Here is a 22,737-nt window from a genome sequence, read left to right on the forward strand (position 1 = left end):
ACCAGCTATGCATAAACACAGAACCTAAAAAAACTTCTACTGACTCTTAGACCTAACAAACTATGTACATGACACTAACTGCACTATCTGCTTCCCCCCTCCTACTTTATTTATGCTTGTCCCCAAGCAATCCTTATGAAGTGGAAAGCAGGGCAGTTAGTGGCGACACAAACAAGAAAACAGAAAAACCCAAAGCGCAAACTTCTCACACTTAGACCAAGAAAAAATCCACATTAAACTGCTCTGGGGTGTCACACATTTCTAGAGGTGGTACTGACTTCACGATTTTCATCGTGACGTTCCGCTGTAGATATGCCCCTAGAAGATGGCATGTATAGAGATGGCGCGACGTGTGGGTAGTCATCAAGTGGCACGCTTGAGCCAACCAGTAGCCGAGGTGGACTTTCACACCCTTCAACATAAACCATGTGAAATAGAGTTCTGGTGTTGTTAGGGTGAAGCTGACCTTCCCCATCAAATTATAACCAATGAAAATCCGGGCAAAACGGAGGAGGTGATTGGTGATGTGGACTCCCCGTGATATGTTGGTCTTGAAACGCCCTCCACATTTGTGTGTGATGAGCTCCCAAGCCTGCTGCGTGTCAAATCTCATAGTATTCCTAGGGGGACCAATTTATCTTTCGTCCCATCCTCCTCTGATGTCCTCCTCCATTGTCAGCAGCCCCAATCTCAAGGACCACTCTCTGATGCTCATCGTGGTATCAACATTGAACAGGCGGAATGGTATCGAGTCAGCTTCAGTGTCCGTAGTGGACTTGAACTTGAATGATGTGAAGAATTCCTTAACAAGGACTACCGGCACCTCCGTTCTGGTATGGCTCAACAGCCATTCAAACCCTATAGCGCTGATATAAGAGAGGAACTCTTCCTCTGACTCGATTTCTTGAAGGGATTCAGAATGGTAACTCTTCCCTGATTTAGCCTGCTTCCCCTTAGTTCCTCGCTCTGCATACGTTCCGGCCTTCTTAGGATCGCTGAATTCGGCCATCTCTCCCAAGAGTTTCTTCGTAATTACAATTTCTTCCGGCATATATATGGAATCCTCGGTACAGTCATCCCTGGAGTCTCCGTCGTCCTCTCCTGCATCCTTTTCGATATCTCGAGTGAATGGTACCTTGAATGGCTTGGTTGTGGGTTCGCTCGTCTTCTCGGAGCTTATCGGTTTCTTGGTTGTGGCTATCACCGGTTGCTTCCCTTTGCGATTGTTCTTCGTGCCATAGCTCTTGTCCGCGTAATCCTCTACCTCCTCTTCGCTCGCCGGACGATCAGATCTCGATTTCTGCTGCTTCGTGGCCGCTACTATCTCCTCCACCTGTCTATTCTTTTGCGTTTGCCTTTCATCCTCCGTAGACTCCTCGCTCTCCGGTTTCTTAATTTCCTCTTGTTCTTCTATCACTTCTTTTTCAGTCTCCTCACCACCTCCAACGGCTTCTTTGTTTTTTCACCTTCTTCCGCAGTCTCATTGTCTCTGTCGCTCTCCACTAAACCTTCATCCTCTGCAAAATCGTCTCTTTCCTCATCTGGTTCACTGTCAATAGCCGGGTTCTCTTCGTCGTGGATCTCTTCTTCCCTGCCCTTCTCACCCTTACTTCGTCAGCATGTGTTGAATCTGGAGCTAAAAGTAATATCGTCGCCGGAGGAGTGGCGTGCGTCAGTGGGGAAGAAAACTCCTCGACTGGAGTCATGGCCATTTGTGGTTGTTCGGGGTCCCCTGATTCTGTGGACTCAGTGTGGGGAGCAGGTGTCTCGCAGATGGGAGGTTGCAGTGAGGTTGTCTCTCCAGATCTGCAAACCTCTGCAAGACGGGCGTAGATTGCACTGGCCTTTGCCCCTCGACTGAATTTTTGTAAGAATTCCTTCATGATTTGTTCTCGGTCAGCCTTGGGGGCAAGTGTGGCAGATGTGGGCGGTGGTTCGATAGGCATCTCAAGCCTTCTCTTTGCGGGTGCACTCGGAGGATTGATGAGTTCTGGTTGAGATGTGGCTTGTTGTTTAGCAGCAGGGTTCACTGGTGGTCTCATCGCTGCTCTACCTTCAACAGTTTTCCCTCTTTTCGTGCTCTGTCCGCTTCGGGTATCCATGGTATCGAAATTTGGCGGCTGGTGATGGCACCGTCAGAAGCTTACACACAGAAAATAGGGAATTTTGAAGTTAGGGTTTCGAAAGTTTGTAAAGCGTGTGTGAGAGGAACAAGCATGAGGGGGAAAGTTTCAATAAGAAGTAGGGGAAATAACAAAAAAATTCAAAAAAAAGAAGGCAGAGGAACGGTTGTATGTGACGTGAGCGACCGTACATCCTCTGCAAAATGATTTCAAAATATTATATATCTTCTTCATTTTGAATTTCGAATTTCAAAATCAAAACTCCCGTCTTTTCCTCTACTCTCTCCTAACCTTAACTGCTTCGTTCCTGCACACGACAAAACTTAAAAACATATTAAACAAAAAAATGAAACATCGAGCTCCCAGGTCGAAGGAATTTAGATAGAAAAACATTTCAAAGTTCATCAGACCTTTCAAGGGTTGTTCGATATTTCAAAAATATTTTTGGGTTAAAAGTTTTTTTCTTTGTTTGGGTTTTCTTGAGAGAACATAAAAAGAATATTCACAATATTTACAAAAATTGTTTAAGTATTCTTGGGAATATAGTTTTATCTTTAAAATTTTCAAATTTCATGTCATTTCTTTGACCCAAGAATTATCGAAGAATACTTAAACCCTTCAACCAACTAGGCTATAGTGGGGAGCATGCGCAGTGGAACTTCTTCCACCACACACAGCTCCGAACTATCCCTAAACCGCTTGACTCTATGACCATTAACTAGAAAAGGGATAGAGTTAGGAGTACATCCCTGAATCTCCACGGCTCCATTAGCTCAGAGGATCACAATGGTGTATGGTCCGGTCCACTTATACTTTAGTTTTCCGGGCATCAGCTTCAGCCTTGACTGGAAGAGGAGTACTTTTTGTCCAACCTGCAGTTCCTTCACCCGAAGGTTTTTATCGTGCCACAACTTAGTTTTTTCTTTGTACCACATTGCAACATCGTAGGATTCGAGTCTTAACTCCTCCAGCTCTTGCAGTTGCAGCTTCTTTTCCTCTTCACATGCCTGAGGCTTCATGTTCATATCTCTGATTGCCCAATAAGCCTTGTGCTCTATCCCAACCGGAAGATGGCACATTTTGACAAACACGAGTCTATAGGGTGACCTACCAATGGGGGTCTTGAATGCAGTTCGATAGGTGCAAAGTGCGTCATCTAGCCTTTTGCTCCAATCCTTTCGCGACGGGTTAACGGTCTTTTCCAAAATCCCTTTGATCTCTCTGTTGGAAATTTCTGCTTGACCATTGCACTGCGGATGATAAGGGGTGGAGAGTCTGTGATGTACCTCGTATTTCTTCATAAGCGCTTCCATCGTCCGATTGCAGAAATGCGTTCCTTGGTCTGAAATATTCGATTTGAAGAACTTCGTGACCTCCTTCGCCTCACATGTGGCAGTTGCCTTGGCTTCAATCCATTTTGATACGTAATCTACTGCACCAATATGTAGGAGTTACCATAGGAAGATGGGAATGGACCCATGAAGTCCATCCCCCAAACGTCGAACACCTCACAGACGATCACTGGAATCTGGGGCATCTCATCTCGAGAGGAGATTCCCCCTGTCTGCTGGCATCGGTTACAACTCTGGCAGTACTCATAGGCATCTTTGTTCAATGTCGGCCAATAGAATCCGCTATCTAGAACCTTCCGAGCAGTCTTCCTTGGACCGAAATGCCCACCACACGCCAATGCATGGCAGTGGTCTAGTACGTCTCTTTGCTCCCATTCTGGAATGCATCTCTTGATTACTTGGTAGGATCCCATTCTCCATAGATACAAATCATCCCAAAAATAGTATTTGGCCTCGCTTCCGATTTTCATCCTTTGGGCCCGGGAAATCTCTGGAGCACTGGGCAGTTCCCCCGTGACTAAATAGTTTGCTAAATCAGCGAACCATGGTTCTGCATTCAGCTGGTACTTCCTTTTGTCAGAAACTCCTGCTCCAGTTGCGGCCATCACCTTATCCCAACGAATCAGACTCGAGGTCTCCCCTGTAAAGTATAGATGTTCCTCTGGGAACACATCTGGTATAGCATCCTCAGTATCTCCTTGAAACATTCTGCTGAGATGGTCAGCTACCTTGTTCTCGGTGCCCTTCTTGTCTTTCACTTCTCAGTCGAACTTCTGAAGTAATTACACCCATCGGATCAGTCGTGGCTTGGACTCCTTCTTTGCCAGTAGATACTTGATCGCTGCGTGATCAGTGAATACTATTACCCTTGACCCCAGCAAGTATGGTCGGAACTTCTCAAAGGATTACACGACAGCTAGCATCTCTTTTTCTGTGGTGTCATAATTTTTTTGGGCCTGGTTCAGGGTTTTGGATGCGTAGAAAATCACATAGTTCTTCCCTTCAATTCTTTGACCTAGGACTGCTCCGACTGCATAATCACTGGTGTCACACATTACTTCAAAGGGATAATTCCAGTCTGGAGCTCTGATAATGGGGGCTGATACAAGCCTTTCTTTCAGAAGTTGGAAGGCCCCCTCGCATGCCTCGTCAAAGTTGAAGTCTACGTCATTCTGGAGGAGGTGGGTAAGTGGTTGTGCGATCTTTGCAAAGGCTTTGATAAACCTTCGGTAGAACCTAGCATGGCCCAGAAATCCCCTAATCTCTTTCTGATTTGTAGGGTACGGAATCCTTGAGATTACGTCTACCTTCGCCTTGTCCACCTAAATACCCTTTTTTGAGACAACGTGTCCCAAAACAATTCCCTCCTGTACCATAAAGTGGCATTTCTCAAAGTTCAGCACCAGATTTTTCTCTCTGCATCTTTGTAATACCAGATCCAAATTGGCGAGGCAGACTTCGAAGGAATTTCCGTAGACTGTGAAGTCGTCCATAAAAATCTCGATACATTCCTCCAACAGGTCTGAGAAAATACTCATCATGCACCTCTGAAAGGTGCCTGGCGCATTACACAATCCAAAGGGCATCCTTATATATGCGTACGTCCCAAATGGGCACGTGAAGGTTGTCTTTTCCTGATCTTTTGGATTAACGTAAATCTGGAAGTATCCACTGTATTCGTCCAAGAAACAGAAAAACTTCTTGCATGCTAACCTTTCCAACATTTGATCTATGAATGGTAAAGGAAAATGGTCTTTCCGCGTGGCCTCATTTAGTTTTCGGTAATCGATGCACATCCGCCAACCGGTTACTAACCTTGTGGGCACCAACTCATTTTTCTCATTCGTCACCACTTGGATTCCTGACTTTTTAGGTAACATATGTACTGGGCTTACCCATTTACTATCGGGAATGGAGTATATGATCCTTAATGACAGCAGTTTGAGTACTTCCTTCAGGATTTCTTTTCTCATGTTCGGATTCAACTTTCTCTGTGGGTCTCGGTGGGGTTTCGCTCCTTCCTCTAAACGAATGTGATGCATGCAGAGGTCAGGACTGATTCCCACCAGGTCTGACAGAGTCCATTTTATTGCTGTCTTATTCCTCCTAAGCACTTCTAGTAATTCCTCTTCCTGCTCCCTGGTTAGGTTGCTGTTGATGATTACCGAGAACATCTCGTTCTTTTCCAAATAGGCATATCTGAGGTCTGGAGGCAATGTCTTCAGTTCTTTCTTTGATGAACTTGTATCCTGGGGTAATGGGTTCTTCTTTACCTCCTTAATGATTAATCCTTCAGGCTCAGGTAAATTTTCCACCTTGGCTACACAAGCTGACCCCTTAGACCTGACAGATTCAGGGCTCTTACAGAATTCCAGAATTGCTTCGGCTAACTCTTCATCTGTCATTCCCAGTGTGTTTACTGCACTGCACCAATTGGCCACCACCTTGTCAATGGAGTGACTCAATTTCGAATTTTCCACCTGTTCCTGCATCAATTCTGTCGCAAGAATTCTTGGACCAGGGGGTTAATCACATCTACATCATGCATATTTTCTATATCCAGTGGCTTTTTCATAGCCTCATCAATGTTAAAAGTAAACTTCTCTCAATGATAATCTAAGCAAATAGGTCCATCAAAAACATCAATGATTGTCTTAACGGTGCGTAAAAATGGTCTTCCTAAAAGCACTCCGCTAGACTCAGTAGACTGGTATTCACTCATCTTGATAACGTAAAAATCAGCAGGATACAAAAAATCATGCACTTTGACTATTACATTCTCTAACACGCCCTTGGGACTGATGCACGACCTATCAGCTAATTGAATTACCACCTTCATATCAACCATTCTCTCTCCTTCAAGTTTCTTATAAAGGGAAAGTGATAAAACATTTATTGATGCACCTAGGTCACACATAGCATGCTCGACTTTAATGTTCCCAATCGAAATGGGGAGAGTGAACATACCTGGATCAGTACGCTTGGAGGGCATCCTTCTCTTCTGAATCACTGCTGATACGGTTTCTCTAATCACTATTTTGTGGCTAGGTTTAGTCTTCCCAGCGATAAACTCCTTGATAAACTTGCTAAAGATGGGCAGCTTTAAAGCTTGGACAAACGACAGATTAATTTCCAGCTTCCCCAAAATATCTATGAAGTCTACTGGATCCTTCTTTTTCTTCTTAAGTTCCCCTCTGTATGGAAAGGGTTTCACTTGCCTTTCTTTGTTGCTACTGTCTCCCTTGGAAGACTCTCCTGCCTCTCTCTTGATTTCTTCTATCTCCACCTCAACTCCTGGGCCTGAGAAGTGTTGGTCAGCTTCTTGGGGTACTGGTTTTTCACCGTTCTTGTCCTAATCATCATCCTCTGTTCTGATCTCCCTTGTTTCAGCTTCCCCTATTTCGGTTTCCTTCCCAAGTGAAGTTGGAGTGGGTCCTTCATCTTTCTTCACACTAGGCCCGCCATATCCACGCCCCAATCTTAGGGTTACCTGGCTGATGTTTTCCCTATCTGATGGTTTAACCGAGGCGGGGATCCTACCTTCGTTCCCGCGTATCTCGCTTAAAGAGGTCGCGATCTGAGAGAGCTGTTTCGCTAACATGTCCATGGCTGCCTTCAGCTCAGTTTGCGCATCTTGAAGCTTATGCACCACGTCATTGTTGGACTGCATGTTGTTCTGAATGTGCTGCTGCGAGTTCACCAGATCATTCACCAATTCGTCAATATTTTTCGGTTGTCTAGAACTCTGCTGGCTGGTATTCAGCCCTTGAGGGTGGTTCAGACCATTCCCCTGATTCGGGCAGAAGTTTCCTGGACCTCCAGGGTTGTTGTATTGAGGATTCTGTCCCTGATGGCCTTGGTGGTTGCGCTAAGAATTCTGAGTGTTGCCTTGGTAATTCCTATGATGTGGCGGCACATATGAACTTTGGGTTATTCTGATTCCTATTTGCCCAGTTGGGATGGTCATTTTGCTGCCGGTTGCCCCATTTATTCCCCTCCTGATTTCTGTTCACCCAATTCGGTTGTCGCTCCTGAGGATTTGAATAGTTGTTGCTCTGTTGTTGGGGTGCCAGATTCGGATCATTGTCGGACCATCTGAAGTTTGGGTGGTCCCTCCAGGGAGCATCCCTTTGCCTGCCTGGGTTCCAACTTCCGTTAGGATTCCAGCTCCCCGTGGCATTTGCCTGAGCTTGGATATCTCCCTCGCCTTGCTGACCATAGCACTGGTATACTTCCTCTGGACCCGGCATTTGCTTGTTCTTTTCTCCCGGGTCTGAGGGATTGTTCTTCCCTAAGGCAATCAAAATTGCTTTCTCCAGCTTATCTATCCTTGCATCTATCTGTTCTTCACTCTGCACATTCACTGCCTCTACACTCCCCCTTTTAAGGATGGTGCGAGGTGAGTCGTTCGCCTTCTTAGCATCGATCAGCATACCCAAAATATCTCGGGCCTCGCTGACGCGCTTCATGGTGAAATTTCCCCCGCTCGAAGAGTTTAGTAAATCCTTGGATTCTGGATTCGCCCCTTCATAAAAGATGTTGTAAACCTCTGCTTTGCACATTCGGTTGTTCGGGCATGAATAGAGCAATCCCTTGAAACGCGACCAATACTGGCTTAGAGACTCATCATAATCTTGTCGACATGCCAGGATTTCCTTCTTAATTGCATTCGTCTTATTCGACGGGAAAAAATAGTCAAAGAATAATAGCCTGAAATCCGCCCACGAGCTTATAGAGTTTGCCGGCAGCCTCAGTAGCCAGGTGTTTGTCTCTCCCTTCAGTGCGAAAGGAAGAGCACGTAGCCTATAGTCTTCCTCAGTTGAGTTGGGTGGCCTCTTCTGAATGCTGCAGAGCTTGCAAAACTCGTGTAGGAACTCATAGGGCCATTCTATTTTGCAGCCATAGAAGTGTGGCATAACCGCCAGTACATTGGTCTTGATGTCTATTAACCTCTGAGCTGGAGTGATCACTATCGCTTGTGCCGGCTCGCCATTCAAATGAGCGTTGAGCGAACCGATCTCTGGATCGTTGTCTGGTTCAGCCGCCATTCTGACGGTTCCTTCTTTGTCTGAGTCTGCAGTTGACTCAACTTCCTCCTTGATGGGTGGGACTAGGTCTTCGTCATTTTCCGAACTTAGCTGGACCGGATCTCCTGTTGTCAACCCAGAGCGGGTAGTAACAGGGGAGACTGCTTTCTTGATCTGCCAACTAGTTAGAGCTTCTTTCCAACCATATAAGTTATTCCAGTGTCCAGACCTTGAGCCTATGCTCATAAACTGAAAAGAAAACGAAAAACATCAAATTAAAACTATGTACGCCAAAAGTTCCTAAACGCAACATAAATAACGCCATCCATCCCCGGCAACGGCGCCATTTGAAGGGGTACAGGAAGGTGCTGACTGTTATGATTCTTTTGATTGTGAATTCCTAGGTCAAGAGGAATCGCTAGAGCATAGGGTCTAGGAGATCATGAACTTTCAGAATGCAGTCGTTGTCACAACAACCCCCACTTGAAAACCTCAACCCTCTACACTATTGGCTAGTATAGGGAAGTCGGGATCGAATCCATGAGGACGGAAGGGTTAGAATGCATTGAGGGGACTTTTGGATGGTTCGGTTGCTGCCACGCAACATAAGGGCTGAGTTTTAACTACTAGGTTGGGAAAATTAAAGCTAATCTATTCTAACTATCGGATCTAGAGAATTGAAAGTACGTAGAACATAAATGCATTCATGGTTCTGAATAAAAATCAACTTAGAATATTCACCAAATTTCCTGGGTCAAGTAAAAGAGTTTCCTAAAATAACTGGGCCCAAGATATGCAAAATTAACGACAAAACAGATTTCCCTAACTAGCTACTGACAGAAAGCTGCAATTAACAAACTAAAGCAAACTCGACTATAACTACCGATCGACTTCATCTTCTTCAACAATCAAACACGAAATGAACAAAACAGAACATGAAACAGAGCATACTTCAAATCAAACAACGAACGCTAAGATTAAACTAAGAACTATCAGATCTAGTCTACTGGACCAAGTAAATCAGCAACAACAGAGATTTTCATGCAGATCTAAACTCACGTACTCAGATTTAGACAATCAAAAGGAAATCTACGCTAGATCTATCATATTCATTACCAACTAAACGAGATCCACAACATTCAACACCATTTCAACTCCGTTTAACCTCAGTTCAATAGATCAACTCCGATCTCAATGCTGATCAACAATTCAATTGCGAAAAGCATCCGACTCAGTAAACAGAACAGTAAGCATCAGATCCAAAACAAAACTGAAAACGAAACTAGATTAACCATAAACTGCAAATCAAGTCACAATACAGTCGCCGAATTTTCGACAAGGAAATCGGCGAGAGAGAGTATGTGCGAAAAGTAAATTGTTTCTTCGCTCCTTATCGGAGCGGTGTTACACTTCCAAACTGAACAAAACACCACACTATTCTACCTCAGATCTGCCATGGAACCAAGTGCGCGAGCTAAGTGTGTGAATTCAAAGAGTGAACCGAAATACCCAAGGAAATTTTCTAACTCCGAGCATCCTCTTCTCGCAAGCTTCCTTGTATTTATTGATGTGACTCAAATCCCTAGGGCAACAGACTTTGTGAATTGACAAAAGTGCCCTTGAGGATTTCGCTCTTTTTTCTTCACTTTTTTCTCTTCTATTTCATCTTCCCTCGTGATTGCTCTTCTTTCCTAGGTCTGGCAGATTTTTCACACATCTGGACTTATAAATGCGTGTTAGCATCGTAGAAAACACAAAATTTATATCTAAAATAGATGCATGAAACGAGCCTTATCACTTATCTCAAGAACCTTACATCGACATTGTACTTAGTCGCTTTAGCAAGCAAGATGCCAAGAAAGGTTTCTTACCTTTTAGACATGGCATCCATCTATCTCAAGAGATGTGTCCTAAGACGCCGTCTAAGATAGAAGAGATGAGAAGAATACCATATGCATCGGCAGTTGGTAGTCTCATGTATGCTATGCTTTGTACAAGACCTGATATTTGCTTTGTTGTTGGCATGGTGGCAAGATATCAGTCGAATCCAGGCCAAGGACATTGGACTGCGGTGAAGAACATACTCAAGTACCTTAAACGGATTAAAGACTATGTTCTAGTTTACAATGCAGCCAAGCTCTGTCCTTTGGGATATACTGATTCAGATTTTCAAGCTGATCAGGACTAAAGAAAATCCACTTCTGGATATGTGTTTACCTTAGGAGGTAGTACCGTAATTTGGAAGAGTGTAAAACAAAAATGCATTACATACTCTACCATGGAAGTCGAATATGTGGTCGCTTCGGAGGCTGCAAAGAAGGTTTTATGGCTTAAAAACTTCCTTTCGGACTTAGGTGTGGTTACGAATCTACCCAAGAGCATTACTATTTATTGTGACAATTTTGGTGCTGTGGCAAACTCGGAAGAACCGCGGGCTCACAAAACGAGCAAACACATAGAGAGGAAGTATCATATCATTAGAGATATAGTGCAAAGAGGAGATATACAAGTGGTCAAGATTGCGTCAGAGAACAACCTTGCAGATCCTTTTACAAAGGCATTGGCGGTGAAACCGTTCGAGCGTCATTTTGAAGGATGGGAGTTCGACTCGCTCAATACCTCAACTCGCTTTCAGTATAAGTGGGAGAATTAGACGTAGTGCACATTTTTTTGTATACTCTAAAGCTATTTTGAGTATAAGTGGGAGAATGTTTGAGTTTGTATACTAGAAATCACCTTTCAAGTGATTGAATACTGTAAAAACTCTTATTTTATTTTCCAAGAAATAACACATATTATTTTTGTCGTAATGTTGTTATGTTTTACATTTAATGGATATTTATTACATGTTTAAATGTATAAGTAACTTAACAAAGTCTAAGTCTTTATTTTAGTAGACCGGTTGTGGACGTCGTCCACTTTAAGGTAACACGGTCAGTTCTGAACAAAGAAAAATAAGAATTTCACAACCCAGATAGGCTTAGACTACCTATCGTGAAAGGTTGCAATCTAAGTCTGGTACGTTAGCATTGAGCATACGGTAGAGCACTGGATTGGATCTAATAGCGAGACAAGTCTTTATGCTATCTACTGAAAGACAACGTCTTGATAATTATTTGTTTCTTAATCAATGTACGTTAGCATTTAACATACAGTATTGATTATGCACTACTTTGACTTACCAAATGGTTCGAGTTTTTCACAACCCAATAATCATTGTATATTAGGTAGTGGTGATTAATATCTAGCGGTGCTAGGATTGCTATTATGTTGAATCGTGCGCGAGGTGGGTCTTGTTTGATAACGTCCTCAAGTGGAGCTCAAAATAAGGCTTTATTATTCGGAACCTAGCTAGTTGGAGTTTGATTGCTCTATAAACAATAAATAAGCATTTCTTGCCGAGTCCACTCTTGGAATTAATAAGATGTTAATTAATTAAGTCTATATCAGACACTAATTAATTAATGGATATTTCTATCTTAAGTACGGGAAATAAATGACAAACAATGGAAACCCGGATTACTTATAATTTCGGATTTGGATGTGCAGTGCAATATTACTTCTATAGTGGCTGCTCGTAATATTCCAATATAAGCTTATATTAAATTACGGGTTCAATTTAATTAGCAAATAGGAGACAGAAAATACACTTTATACAAATAGGAGAATAAAGGAGACAGAAAATACACTTTATTTTCATCAAAATTTTCGTCCCCCTCCTATTCCTCACAGGGGACGATTTTTCTCCTCCGTGAGATATGTTTTCCGTCTTCTTTATTTAAGTCCTAGTATTCTGGTGAGATCAACCCACCCTGATATCAGTTTACAGTCCAGGAACCAGTCAGAAGATCTGTGGTTTAGTACTCAAGATCTTTATGTGGAGAAGGCGCTAGCTATCATCGATTCTTTGGAGAATCCTCAAGGTAAAATGGCTAATCCGTAGAAAGACATGTTTTAGGTTTCAATTACTTTTAAAGCATGATTTATTTGAGTTATGAGCATGATACATGTGATAATTGCGCGAATAAAATTTGTCTAAATAATCTGCTAAATAGATCGCTTTCGTTATCTGATTTATTGTATGCACGCTTCCGCTGCCAACCGCTTCACGCGCAACTTTCGTAAATCGGCCATAACTCTCTCCACCATACTCCGATTGAGGTGTGTGAGGTACTCACGCGAAGCTCTTTCGAAGACGAAGACATCAGTAGCCTTGGAAGAGAATTTGGACTTCATTTGAATTGTCAGATCACTGTTTGAATCAGTCTCTAGCTACATCTTAGCTCCTTGTCATGGCCTTTCATCCTTCTTGGACCCCAATCTAAGCATGGCTAATGGCGTACGAGTGACTCTTGGGCTCGAACTTGTGGTCGTATCAATTCTACTAACTCACTCCAACCCACATTTTATTATAAAACTAATATATATAAGTAGGATACACTCTCCACTAACTTTTTCAACTCACTTTTCATTACATTTTTTAAAATCCGTGCCCAGTCAGAGCGTGCAAAATTTAAGGGACGGAGGGAGTACTAACTACCAACTGGGAAATAAATATCGTTAAATTTTTGTTGGGTTAGGGCTTCAACTTGTGGAAAAAAGACCCATATATAATTGACCCATTTATTTACTTAAATAGGTCAATCGAGAACTTATAAATACCTACCAAGAGTGTAGGAGCCGCCACAATTGAGAAAAAGAAAGAGAAAAACGTGTAGAAGGAAAGAAGAGAGAAAATAGTGTTCTCCAAGTTTCTGCACTGCGCAGTCTCAAGTTTTGTCTTGATCGGAATTTTAACTGGTGGTAGAAGACTCGTTGTTTTTCATTCTGAACGAAGAAAATTGAATTTGAACGGTTAGATCTTCAGTTATAAATTTCTGAACGTGAATGCAGTTTCTTGAGATGTTTATTTCATCTATTTTGAAGTTGTATTGATTATCTAGTGCCTTCGTTGTGTTGTTAAGGATTAGATATCATTGTAAACTTCTTGGTTGTATTCTCTCCTTGGTGATAGTGGATTGGTAGACAAGTGGGTCTGGTGGTTTTTATCGTTTCTCATTATCATATTATTGATTCGTCCACATTAAGTTCTATTATATTGTACTCCTATCATATTCTTGCTATTGGGGAGGTTTGTTTATCCTTTGCGCCTCTGAATTAGGTCATTCCTCCCGAACAATTTTTAAGTGAGAAAATATATGTTATGCCTATTTTACTAGTAGTACACATGTTTGAAAACATTATCACGATTCACGAGTTCATATTTTCATGTCATTATTATACCATTCAGACTAAACATTTACATAATACATTTTGACAGCTACAATAATACAGCCAACTAAATATAGTTGGGGAAATAATTTGTTGGGAAATATGGTTGGTGGTAAATGGGCGAGCTATGGTTAAATATATTTATATAATTTCCATTGATTTGTATGGCATATAGTATTATATTTCAAAAAGTATTTGGAAAATAAATTTGTTATATCAGTTGGAATTTGATTTCATAAATAATAAATAAAGTTTCAAATTAATTTTTTTTTTAAAAATATATTAAATTTAATTTAAATTTATAACAGACCAAATAATTAATATAAGGAATATTGACTTCTTAGACATAATAAATACTAAAGAAAATAGAACCCAGATTCCCGCAATTTTGAGATTGGATGGGAAGTCAATACTCCCTCTGTCTCAAGATAAGCGAGTCATATTCCTTTTAGGGATGTTCCCTATAAGTGAGTCATTTCACCTTTTTAGCAAAAATCTTCTCTTTTACTTGATTATCCACATATTTTATTCTCTTTTTACTTCTCTATTTTTTTTCTCTTTCATACTTTTCTCTCTCTACTTTAATTCTTTAAATATCAATTTCTTAAATTTCACGCCCAAATGAAGTGTTTCGGTTATCTTGAGACGGAGAAAGTGTTATTTTCTATAGTTGTACAAAATAATATTGCATTGAATATAATATTAAATTATAAATTTAATTAATTTAATTAAGCCATATCCAATGGGTTAGCCAAAGTCGAACGTACATGGATCCCTATCATAGTCCATATTCAACTCTATAAATATGGATGAAATGGAAGACAAAAGACAAGCCTCCACATTGGCAAGAAACTCTAGGTGTAGAGAAAGAAAGAGGCGGTGCCTCCTTTTGTGGGAAAGAGCGAATTTTTGTCTCTCTCCAAATTCATGGGAGAGATAGAATAGATTTCTTTTCCTTTTGTTCTTCTCTTGCCTCTCGTTCCATGCTTATCAGCAACCATTTAACTCAATCCAACTAATCACTTTTTTAATATTTAATTAATTTATATCTTTTCCACCTTATCAATATTTATCCAATCCAACCATTCATTTATTTTATAGTTTATCGGTGACCACCCAACCATACAATTTTATTTATACATATAGATATACATTATCTTTTATGATAATAGCATTACTTCAAATATTTTATCATTACAAAATTATAAACAAATACTCCCTCCGTCCCACAATAAGAGGCACACTTTGCCATTTTGATACGTCCCACAATAAGAATCACACTTCATTTTTACCATAAATGGTAAGTAGGTCTCGCATTCCACTAACTCACTTCATTCACATTTTATTATGAAATCAATATAAAAATGTGGGTCTCATATTCCACTAACCTTTTCAACCTACTATTCTTTACATTTCTTAAAACTTGTGCTCATAGCCACAAAAAACTTGTCCGCCTAGTCAGCAGCCACAAAAACTTGTCCAACCACAATGACAGCCACACCACACCGCAGCCACAATTCACATTATTTTATCAATTGTTGGTATATTCTAAACTTATATGACAGCAACACCGTGACCTGATCCAGCACCATCGTCTGATGCCCAACGCTCAACGGATGGTCCTTCATCATCTATAATCATGTTATGCAATATGATACATGTATACATGATATCAGCGACATCGTCTTCGTGCCAAACTCGTGTTGGGTACCGTATGATGCCCTATCGCGCTTGGAGCACACCAAATGCTCGCTCAACATCCTTCGTCGCACCCTCTTGACGTTGCGCGAACAAGATTTCTTCAGACAAATTGGATGCCAGACTGCCTTCACAAATACGGGCCACCAAGGGAATATCCCATATGCCAAATAGTAGCCCATATTGTACTGCCTGCCACTGGCCACGAACCTGATTTCTGGACCTTCACCCCGGCATTGCTCATTGAAGAGAGGTGACGACTGCAGAACGTTGATGATAAGGCTCATTTCATGCATCCGTTATGGGGTTAAATTCTATGAATTCCATGAACTAACACATATTTTTAAGCTTAGGTGCATAGAGAATCTGTTAGGCCAAGAAAACGGATGAAAAATCTACTAGGCGGAGGAAATCAAGGGAAATCGAAGTGAAGAATGCCAGTTCACAACCTATCCAGGGAGATGGAGGAAGCGATGATAGAAGTAGCAGCGAAGCAAAGAATCTTTTAAAGGATTTTCTCAGAGGGGCAAAATTGACAAGTCAGCAAAGAAGATACCCTAGAAATCCGAGCCTCGGCTATAAATAGAGACACAACATGAAGAGAGGCATCATTCATCAATCATCTTAGCTTTGCTCTGAGCTCACTTCACACACACATTCTCTCTGCGCACTTAGCATATATAGGGTAAATTATGGGAATTCGGGGTGGTCTAGTTTAGTTCCTTGGTGTAACATCGTCCTTACAAAGGGCGAAGATACAATTGTTTATTTTCTGTCATTTTGAGCCGAGACTTCATCTTTTTGGAAGCTCAGCGTTTAATATTTCTGTGTTAAACCTTAATTTCATGGCTATGGAATGTTTTTGTTTTCTGTTCAGCCGATTCTGATGTTTGATTGTTGGTTTTTACTGTTTTGGATACTTTTCGCAATTGATATTTGATTTGGAGTTGAGATTGGGTTTATCGGAGTTGATTTGTTGTTGAATCATTTGAATCTGAATTGAGGAGTATGGATCAGATGTATCGGAGTAGGTTTTTGTTGATCTGAGTTGAATTGTTGATCGGAGTTGTGGATCTGAGACGTGATATTCTGAGCATGGTTTTGGATGTTTACTATTGTTTACCTATTTTACTCGGCCTAGTAGTTTAGATCTAGTAGTTTTGTGTTTAATCGTAATGTTCAAAGTTGAATCTGATATTGCTCTATTTTTGTGTGTTTGATGCTCTGTTTTCGTTTCTGTTTACTTAGCTCGTTGAAGAAGATTAATGTAGAAGTTAGTTAGAAGTATGTTCTCTCATTGGCCGTTGTTTACTTTCTGTAGCTTTTCTGTCATCGTAGCTAAATAGGGAAAATGGTCCCCACTGCATGTTTACGTATTGTTTAGTTGTTTTCGGAAACTCGTTTGCTTGACCCAGTAGTTTAATTATCTCATTCCTTTGGTTAACTTCATTTCTGTCAATCATGCATGCGTACGTACTTTTACCTATTTCCTAAGTCTGGTAGTTAAACAAGTCTTAACCCATGAGTTGCGTGGCAACAACCAACCCCTTCCAAATCCTCTGAACACTTGCTAATCCCTTCCATCTCTGTGGAATCGATCCTTACTACCCTATACTAGTCAATAGTAAATGAGTTAAGGTTTTGATAGTGATTGAGAGTATCGCAACGACACAGTCAGATAGTTTAGGGATTTCCTAGGCCTAGTGGTTGAGTGAATCCTTTGGACCTATTTGATCTACACCTCCACACACGCAGTACGCACACTCAGAGATCCAGTCCGTTGATATAGTTGTTAGATCCTGCAACACCAAAATACGCATGTCAGATCCACAACCGATAGTCAGCAACGACTTCCAGGATCATTGACGGGTGTTTGCTTTAGAATCCGGTAGTGAGCTGCTGATGCACATTTATTAGCACTATAAATACATGCATCTATACAGAGTAGGAATAGTATAGCTAAAGGTCAGTATCGGATATCGATCTCGGGGAAAACAATCACAGACTGTCTAGCTTCTACTAAGCTTCATTCACTATTTGGAAAATTGAAAGTTTTGAGATTTTTAAAAACTAAAAACAATTTGAAAGCAATAAAACAACTAATTGCAAATAATTGAAGAGGTAAAATATGAGAGATAAGAGAATTCCAGGGATGTGCGTTCACAGTTATGGTTATACAAATTCCAACTACAATACCCTAGCACAGTTTATACTTCGGTAGAACGAGTCACAAAAGTTTTGCCCATGCGGCACAACATAGATTACTATCACTAGGGTTGTCAATCCTAGATCCGTAACTCATAAAAGCTCCTAAGACCATTGAAAAGTCATCACTCTCAATCAACTATGCTGTTTTAAGGGAAGATAACTGTAGTGTCTACTAAGTGGATCTAACTCGCCAACCTCCTCTCACGATTATGTAGCAAGTTATATTAAATTATCACCGAATGTGTCACTCAAACGTGAAGTATTATAGAACAACTTAGGGAAGAAACGAAGTAAAAATAAAACGGATATTAAATAGAAAACGGAATTGTATAACCAAAGACGTTACTAACACATCCCTAGAATCCTATAAGTTTAGTTACACATAATTGAATAAGCTAAAAACATAGAATGAAGGGAAAACAAAATGAACATAAGAACTAAAGTAATAAAACCCAAAAGTTGAATCTTTGTAGCCTTGATCTTCTCTTGATTCCTTCTTTAACCTCTTGCACAATGAAGAACTCTCAAATTAAAGCTCTGGAATTATATGGCAAAAAGAAGATCCTTAATGAAGAGGTTTGAGGGGATATTTATAGGGTAAAAATCGAGCAGCAACAAATAAGGTAAAAGGTGGCTAAGTTAGGTAATCTTGGGGAGAAAGTAGGTCAATTATGGGCGCCGTGTTTTCGCAGCGGGCCGCTGCACCTTGGCCAGTGGTCGCTGCATGTTGATCCATAGCCTCTGCCTCTTGGAGAGCGGTCGCTACACTTCATCCAGCGGTCGTTGGAAATTATCCCGTAGCTTCTAGATCATTTGGAGCGGTCGCTGCTCACTACCCAGCGGTTGCTGGGCGTGTTCTTCGTTTCAGCACAACTTTCTCCGGAGCGGACCGCTACTGTCTCAGCGGTCGTTGGGCCCCAGCGGTCGCTGTATGAGTTGTAGCGGACCGCTGGGCGTCTCGAAAACTCCAGATTTCCAACTTTGACTTTTTGCTGTGTTTTTAGGCTCAAATATGCACATTTCTCAAATATGCACATTTCTCACAAAACACGTTAAAATATGCACATGAATTGTGATTTTGACATTAAAAACGGACCAAATAAAGGTCTTAAAACAGTGCAAAATCAGAGCGTATCAGTTGCCCTTTCCAAGCCACCGGGCATTTCCTCCATTCCCAGTGCATGCAATCTATGATGCCCATCATCCCTGGAAAACCGTGCACCCTCCCGTGCATATCTAGCAGTATCTGGCAGTCGATGGCGGTTGGCTTTCCTAAATACTCTGCACCGAAGATGGCCTTGATGCCCCTATAAAACTTCCTCAAAACCTGTAGGCTAGTCGTCTCACCCATATGTAGGTATTCGTCGAACATGTTGAAGGGGTTGGCAGCGGAAGCGTGCATTAACTAAATCACCTAAAAATCAGATCTATTTAGCAGATTATTTAGACAAATTCTATTCACGTAATTATCACATGTATCATGCTCATAACTTTACTTAATCATGCTTTATGTATAATTTAAACCTAAAACATGCTTTTCTACGGAGTAGGAATAATACCTTGTTGATTCTCCAAAGAATCGACGATGGCTAGCGACTTCTCCACGTGAGGCGTCGAGTACTAGACCACGGATCTTCTGGCTGGTTCCCGAACTGTATTCCGATATCAGTGTGGGTTGATCTCTCCGGGATACTAGGAATAGGTCACAAAAATCGAACTCACGGAGGAGAGTTGGAGAGAAAAATTCGTCCTCTTCCAGTAGGTGAAGGGGACGAAATTTTGTGCAAAAATTAAAGTGTGTTTTCTGTCTCATTTATTCTCTTATTTATATTAAGTTCCTTTTGGGCCCAGACAGGAATCTATGGAAGGTTTTGGATATGGGCTCCTCCAATTTTCTTTTTACTAATTAAATTGAACCCACAATTTAATACAAGCTTTAATTGGAATATTACGAGCAGCCACTACAGAAGTAATATTGAACTCTCCCCATCCAAATCCGAAATTACAAGTAATCCGGGTTTCCGTTTTAACTTTCATTTCCCGCGCTTAAGATATAAATATCCATTAATTAATTAATGTATGTTATGGACTTAATTAATTAACTTCTTATTAATTCCAAGAGTGGACTTAGCATGAACACTTATTTATTATTCATAGAGTAATCAAACTCCAACTAGCTAGGTTCCGAATAATAAAACCTTGTTTCGCGCTCCTCTTGAGGACATTATCAAACGAGACTCACCTCACGCACGATTCAACATAATAGCAATCCTAGCATCGCTAGATATTAATCACAACTACCCAATATATCAGGATTACTGGGTTGCGAAAAACCCACACCATTTGATAAGTCAAAGCAGTGCATAGTCAATACCGTATGCTCAATGCTAACATACATTGATTAAGAAATAAACATTTATCAAGACTTCGTCTTTCAGTAGATAGCATAAAGACTCATCTCGCTGTTAGATCTGTTCAAAGCTTTACCACACCGATGTCATCTTATTTCAGTAAGGCTTAGAAATATGCGGACTGACATTGCAACCTTTCACGATGGGTAGTCTAATTCCATCTAGGTTGTGAAATTTTCTTTTTTCTTTGTTCAGAACTGACCGTGTTACCTTAAAGTGGACGTCGCCCACAACCGGTCTACTAAAACAAAGACTTAGACTTTGTTAAGTTACTTATACATTTAAACATGCAATAAACATCCATTAAATGTAAAACATAACAACATTATAACAAAAATAATCTGTTTTATTCCTTGGAAAATAAAATAAGATTTTTACAGTATTCAATCACTCGAAAGGTGATTTTTATTATACAAACTCTAACACATGTCAGCCGGTCCGACATAGGCTAGCTGTCTTATTGCAGCGGTGCACTTTTGCAACGTCGACAGTCTGATCCTGCCGTTAGCATCGTATCTGAGGGTGAAGCACCTGTACCGCGAAGCCAATGACAACGATATATGAAGGAAGAGCCGTCGACAAATTCTAAAACCCCGACGGAAAAGCTCTGGTGTGGAACGAGGATTTTCGGCACAGTAGTCATCCATCAGCCGTTGGTTAGCCCTGGCATGGTCACGTCGGATTGTCCGCCGACAATGGATCGGACGAGGGACCGTCGCCGCGCCCGCCGGACGCTCTGCCTTCTCCTGTACTTCTCAGTCCACCTCTTAAACCACTGCGCCATACGCCACAACCCATGCGCGTTGATACTCGTCGTCATCCATTTTCTGAGAGTGGATTTAAGTGAAATTTGAGATTGGAGATTGGAATGGAATGAAGAAAATGAATTAGGAATATGTTGTATTTATTGAAATAAATTAAGAAAAAAAATTGGATTAACGCCACCACGGCTCCGCCGCAAAGACCGCTGCTCCGCCTCGTCCTCCGCCGCCTATCCGGAGGTTTATCCACCGCCACAGCAGTGACGCGCCGTGCAATAGGCGCCGCGGCGCCCTTGTTGTGGGACGGAGGGAGTACAATAAATGACAAACTACAAATTATAAAAATAAACAAATAAAAAACTTAAATTATTATAATTGAAGATATGTAATTAGTGATCAAAACATACTGTGAAAAATAAAGGATACTAAAGAAAATAAGAAATTATATCAAAGAAGAATTATATATGGAGGAAAAAATGAGATTGTTTAATAATTTTTTAATATAATATATAAAAGATATTTAATTTAATAATTTTTAATATAATTTGTTATGCTAAAGTATAGCAAATGAGATCTCCATTTATAAAGGATGAAAAATTATGAACTTTGATATAATTTTTTAATAAATGAGAGAGAGACCACCATACTAATTTTTATTTATTTTTAAATGGAAAATGATGACATGGCACCTAACCAGGTTATTTTTACCATATACGATTATCTAAAATTTTCCCACACAAATGAAGAATCATGAGTTTGGATATATGTTAGAAGATTCAAGGTTAAGGAAGAATGATATGCTACATATCTTATGTGAGCTCCTTATGTGAGCACCACTCTCGTTTGACGTACGTCTAGTGTTGTTTGTTTCAATTTATATATTTAGTTTGATTCTAATACATTAAAAAATATTATTGAAAATTTTAATTTCACAAAATTCATAAAAACAAAGCTCGATTTGCTTGTTTTTTCTATGATTTCAAATAAATTAATAAAATAATAAATCACGTTTTTTTATGAATTTTGTGAAATTAAAAATTTCAATTACATTTTTTAATTTCTTAGAATCAAACTAAATATATAAATCGAAATGAACAACACTAAATGTACTTTAAATGAGATTGATGCTCACATAAGATGTCTAGCTTATCATGCACTCAAGGTTAAGTACCGGCATAACACATGGAGAAGATGCAAGTCATGTCATCCTTTGGAGGATCCAAAAGGTACTCCTCAAATCACATTCAAATTAACGTATTTTATGTGAATTTATGTGATTTTCATAGATGATAGATCTACGTGTTTTACATGAAAACAAAATTAATCTCATAATCACACAAATAGATCCGATTTAAGGATACGTTTGCATTTTTCATGTTTTTGCTGCGCAGCCTCAACAATTGGTTTAGAGTCATTTTTAGGCTCTAATTATGTGGATTAACGGTTTGAATTTTTTGAATATTACGTGTAAAAACTATTGTTTTCGAAAATTGTGTCATTTCGTAATATTCGTGAATAATTTGAATAGATCTAGATTTTCTAGATTAAATTGTGTTAGATCTATGATGAGACATTCTCGATCGATAATCGAATATTCTACATCTAAATTTTATTTAAGATCTCTAAAATATTTTAGATCTCGGATGAATGCTCTAGATTTATGTTTATATGTTATTAGTAGTACACTCCCACCGTCCCACAAAAATAGGAGACTTTGGGAAATGGGAATCACATAGGTTTTAAGAGATGTACAAATAAAAAGTGATTGATGTGTTTTTGGTGGAGAATGTGGTCCACCTTATAATAGAGTTTCTATTTTATGAGAATGGAAAAAGAAGTTTATTTTATACGGAGGAATAATACTAGTTTATATGAATGTTTAAATA

General features: G+C 40.2%; 1 protein-coding gene across 1 annotated transcript; it reads right to left on the bottom strand.

Annotated features, from left to right (window-relative positions):
• Positions 1–4,380: 4,380 nt before the first annotated feature.
• LOC121796898 lies at positions 4,381–7,082 on the bottom strand. The gene is made up of 4 exons (XM_042195666.1): positions 6,966–7,082; positions 6,443–6,827; positions 4,909–5,972; positions 4,381–4,797 (listed from the first exon to the last, which is right to left on the bottom strand). The coding sequence occupies exons 1-4, from the start codon at positions 7,080–7,082 to the stop codon at positions 4,381–4,383; spliced, it is 1,983 nt and encodes a 660-aa protein (XP_042051600.1).
• Between the last annotated feature and the right edge of the window lie 15,655 nt (positions 7,083–22,737).

The sequence above is a fragment of the Salvia splendens genome, chromosome 3, assembly GCF_004379255.2.
Source record: "Salvia splendens isolate huo1 chromosome 3, SspV2, whole genome shotgun sequence".
NCBI classification, from domain to species: Eukaryota; Viridiplantae; Streptophyta; class Magnoliopsida; order Lamiales; family Lamiaceae; genus Salvia; species Salvia splendens.